Consider the following 1,789-nt stretch of genomic DNA (forward strand, 5'->3'; position numbering starts at 1 on the left):
ATGCCTCCTACTGGGGATGTGCCCACAACCAAGGTACATGCCCTTGATCGGAATCGAACCTGGGACCCTTCAGTCCACAGGCCGATGCTCTATACACTGAGCCAAACTGGTTAGGGCAATTTCCATACACTTTGAATAGTTGTTTTTAAAATAATCTTTACCAGTTATGGTTTTTTTGTGGGAGCAGGTCTGAGAAATTTCTCATATACTATTTTCTTCACTAAGTCCTCTATGTTATCCATTTAAGATCATTCTTTTTAAAAGTATGATCATATTGCATTCTTTTTTTTTAGTCCGATCATAACTCCTGTGATGACATATCATCAGCTGGACGATCTGATAAATAAATGGAACCTTTAATTAGAGGATCAAGAGAAGCACTCTCTTCATCAGACCACCCAGGTCAATGCTTGGGACCATACATTGATTGAGAATGGTGAAAAGGTGAGAAGATATTCTCATTAATCTACTTGCATTAGACAAGTATTTTCAGATGAACACAAGAGAATAGACCTGTGTTTAGTGGTTCATTTTCTATTCCAATATGTTATCAACTTAAAAATGTTTTTCTTAGATAGTAAGTGCCCTGAATTAGGAACACTTTCATATTTGAAGCGTATAAAGAAAATTAATACTGCTTTAAAATTACAATATAAATTCAAATACTTACATTATTGTATTCTTATTTTCCTTTATAGATTACTGTTTCACATGGAGAAGTGGAAAAAGTAAAATTGGATAGAAAAAGGTAGAATCTTACATTTCCTAGGTTGACAGTTTAAAGATCTATCTTTTTAGTGTTTTATCCTAATTGTAGTTGATTACAACGTACTTTGTCACTCCCAAATTCCTTTCACCAGCCCTTCTGTTGACTAATTTTTTTCCAGGCTAGAAAATGAATCGGATTTTCTCCTGTCGCAGCAGAAGGAAATAGAAGATCCCTGGATCCCTTTAGAGGAGTCTTTGAAGGACCAGAGTAGTTCTGTTTATCAGAAGTATGAAGACGAGGAGCATGAGAGGATGTAAGTAACTGAGTAAAGATAAGGAATGGGGCAGGAATCAGCTACTTAAAAAGAGAAAAATAATTGAAAGGTCAGGAATAAAAATTGGTAGGACAACTTCTTGTGGCTGTTTATCAGCTTATTTGACTATTTTTTTGTTGTTGTTATTGACTGTTTAGGATTCTTGAAAATAAATTAATCATTCTGACAATTTTGTTTTACAGCATTTTATAGACTTACTCATTTCAAGCCTGGTGCGTGCTCTCCCTCCTGGTAGCATGCCTGTGTCTTTTCCTTCCCTCTCCTCTTCCTGCACAGGCATGCATCTCCTAAACGCTAAAGGACCCCCCACGAGACTTGCAATCAGGGGAGCAATGGGCAGCAGCAGCTTGTGCTGGGCTAACCCCCTGAACCTATCTCCAAGGCCCCCTTTTCTCTGACTTTCCAGTGAGCCAAAGCCCTGCCTAGTCTCTCTCCTGTTGATTCTTCTATCCTAAGCCCTTCCTTGTTTCACTGTCCCCAACTTGAATAAACATATTCTCAAAATTTAAAAATTTCAAGCTTATATATGATCACTGTAAAGTTTTTATATTTGTCAACTTTGTTCTTAAATTTTATGGCTGTGTTGTCATAGCATTGTAGGATATTTATGGTCTGCTATTTATATTGACTTCCTTTTTTACTTTTTAATTGAATTTATTGGGGTGATGTTGGTTAATAAAATTATATGTTTCAGGTGTATAATTCTATAATAAATCATCTGTATATTGTATTGTCTGTGCACCCCC

General features: G+C 36.3%; 1 protein-coding gene across 1 annotated transcript in view; it reads left to right on the forward strand.

Annotated features, from left to right (window-relative positions):
* Window positions 1-293: 293 nt before the first annotated feature.
* Window positions 294-1,789, forward strand: part of NUP62CL (nucleoporin 62kDa C-terminal like) — a gene marked incomplete at its 5' end in the record, with an annotated part of 5,261 nt that continues 3,765 nt past the window's right edge. The window contains 3 exon segments of the mRNA XM_014542576.1: window positions 294-444; window positions 699-748; window positions 888-1,022. Coding sequence (XP_014398062.1) covers window positions 294-444; window positions 699-748; window positions 888-1,022 — 336 coding nt within the window.

Source organism: Myotis brandtii, unplaced genomic scaffold, assembly GCF_000412655.1.
Source record: "Myotis brandtii unplaced genomic scaffold, ASM41265v1 scaffold305, whole genome shotgun sequence".
NCBI classification, from domain to species: domain Eukaryota; kingdom Metazoa; phylum Chordata; class Mammalia; order Chiroptera; family Vespertilionidae; genus Myotis; species Myotis brandtii.